This window comes from Nannobrachium achirus (assembly GCF_963921795.1).
Source record: "Nannobrachium achirus genome assembly, chromosome: 16".
NCBI classification, from domain to species: Eukaryota; Metazoa; Chordata; class Actinopteri; order Myctophiformes; family Myctophidae; genus Nannobrachium; species Nannobrachium achirus.
In genome coordinates, this window is record NC_137823.1 from 27,683,994 (window position 1) to 27,685,988 (window position 1,995).

Sequence of the window (1,995 nt, forward strand, 5' to 3'; positions counted from 1 at the left end):
GACTTTCTGTCCGGGACATGGAAGACCATTCCTGAAGCGGATTTCCAGATCACCGTGGTCAGCGGTGGACTGAGTAACCTGCTGTACATGTGCAGTCTGTCCGACCGTGTTCAGTGCATGGGGGAGGAACCCCGGCGGGTCCTGCTCCGGGTTTACGGAGCTATCCGACACAACAGGGCGGCCGGCAGGTCCCTGGCCGTCGAGGCCGGGGGAGGAGAGGACTCCTCGCTGGTGACGTTTGACTCCTTGATGGAGAACGTGATGTTTGCCATCTTGGCCGAGCGTTCGCTCGGGCCAAAGCTTTACGGCACTTTTCCTCAGGGCCGCTTGGAACAGCACATTCCGAATAGCCTCATGCGCACGGAGCAATTCGCAGACCCCTCCATCTCCGCGGAGATCGCTACCCAGATGGCTCGTTTCCATACGATGGTGATGCCCTTCAACAAAGAGCCACGGTGGCTGTTTGAGACCCTGGATACGTACATGGACAAAGTGATGAAGCTGAAGTTTGAGCGAGAAGCGCAAGTGAAGAAGTTCAAGAAGGTGCTGAAGTTTGACCTGCCGGCAGAGCTGGAGAGACTCCGAGAGTTGCTGGCAGCCACTCCATCCCCGGTGGTATTTTGTCACAATGATATGAATTCAGGCAATATACTGTGTTTGGACGGTCAGGACCCAGCCTCGACGGAGAGGCTGAGGCTCATAGACTTTGAATACAGCAGCTACAACTACAGGGGCTTCGACTTTGGGAACCACTTCTGTGAGTGGATGTACGACTACACATACAACGAGTGGCCTTTTTTCAAGGCCACTCCAGACAACTACCCGACCAGAGAGCAGCAGCTTCATTTCATTCGTAATTATTTGGCGGAGCAGGGGGGATACCCTGATAATACTACACAGGAGGACCAGACACGCATCCAGGAGGAAATGTTAATTGAAGCTAACCGGTATGCATTGGCGTCACACTTCTTCTGGGGCCTGTGGTCCATTATTCAGGCCAGGATCTCAAAGATCGAGTTTGGATACCTGAACTACGCCCTGAGCCGGTTCTACAGCTACGTCCAACTAAAAAACCTCTATACCTAAATGTACTGTGTACGAGGGTAACCTTTGTAAGGATCCTCAATAGTGTACGTTAAACACCATCCAAAAGCAATCGGGTGATCCAGAAGCAACACTGTCTAACCCAGTTCAAACACTATTTGTGTAACGCTCTGGGTGTGAACCTGGGTCTCCCACAAGGAAAGGGACACTAAAGCCAAATGCTAGCCTAAAGGGGAGTTTTCTTGACATGGGGAGATATTAGGCTTTTGTCACGCAGAGGCTTTTGAGTCACTCTGCTATGAGACACACCCTAACCCTAACGCCTGGGATTGTAGCCCTCACTGAGCCACTCTGCTACACCTGCATTCACTAATAGGGAGTTCAAGCAAGCATGGTTTTCAGGACCGCTCCGCTAGGCGGAAGTACTGCTGCTATGACGCAATCGCTGTGGCAGTCAAAATCCTGCAGACAGCTGTCGGCGACGGGTTCCCACCACCTTTAGTGAACTCTTTGGTTCCCATGGTGATGCGTCTATGCAGCAGACGTTGTAAACGCTATGTGGAAAGGTAGTGTCTGCCGTAGTAGGAAGGGCTGCGACGGCAAGCAGGTTTATCTATAGGGCACTGATCCATTTCCAGCTACCGTAGCGGACTGCCGTAGCCGTCATTGCTTAAAGTCCGTCACCCATCACTACCTTCCCCGGGTTGTTCTGAACACTTGCCCACATGGTGGTGGTGTACATGTCCATGCCCCACGGTCATCAGAGCCGGTTCCAAGATTCTGGTGGCCCTAAGCACGATTTTTTTGGTGTCCCCCCAAAACCAGGGGTGAACGTGGCTTGAAGTTCTTGCCGGAACTCCCAGAGATGAAAATCAGGGACACCTCTTGGCCGTGCAGCCGGAAATTGTTAGGGGGTAGTAAGTTTAGCAAATGAGGAAGCAACAAAAACTG

The 1,995-nt window shown here is 52.3% G+C and overlaps 1 protein-coding gene across 1 annotated transcript in view; it reads left to right on the plus strand.

Annotated features, from left to right (window-relative positions):
• The window catches only part of LOC308300943 (choline/ethanolamine kinase-like), a gene marked incomplete at both ends in the record, with an annotated part of 1,599 nt that extends 513 nt beyond the window's left edge, over nt 1-1,086 (plus strand). Inside the window, one exon of the mRNA XM_080744841.1 lies at nt 1-1,086. This exon is cut by the window's left edge and continues 513 nt beyond it. Within this exon, the coding sequence (XP_080600967.1) occupies nt 1-1,086 (1,086 nt within the window).
• Nucleotides 1,087-1,995: the final 909 nt, after the last annotated feature.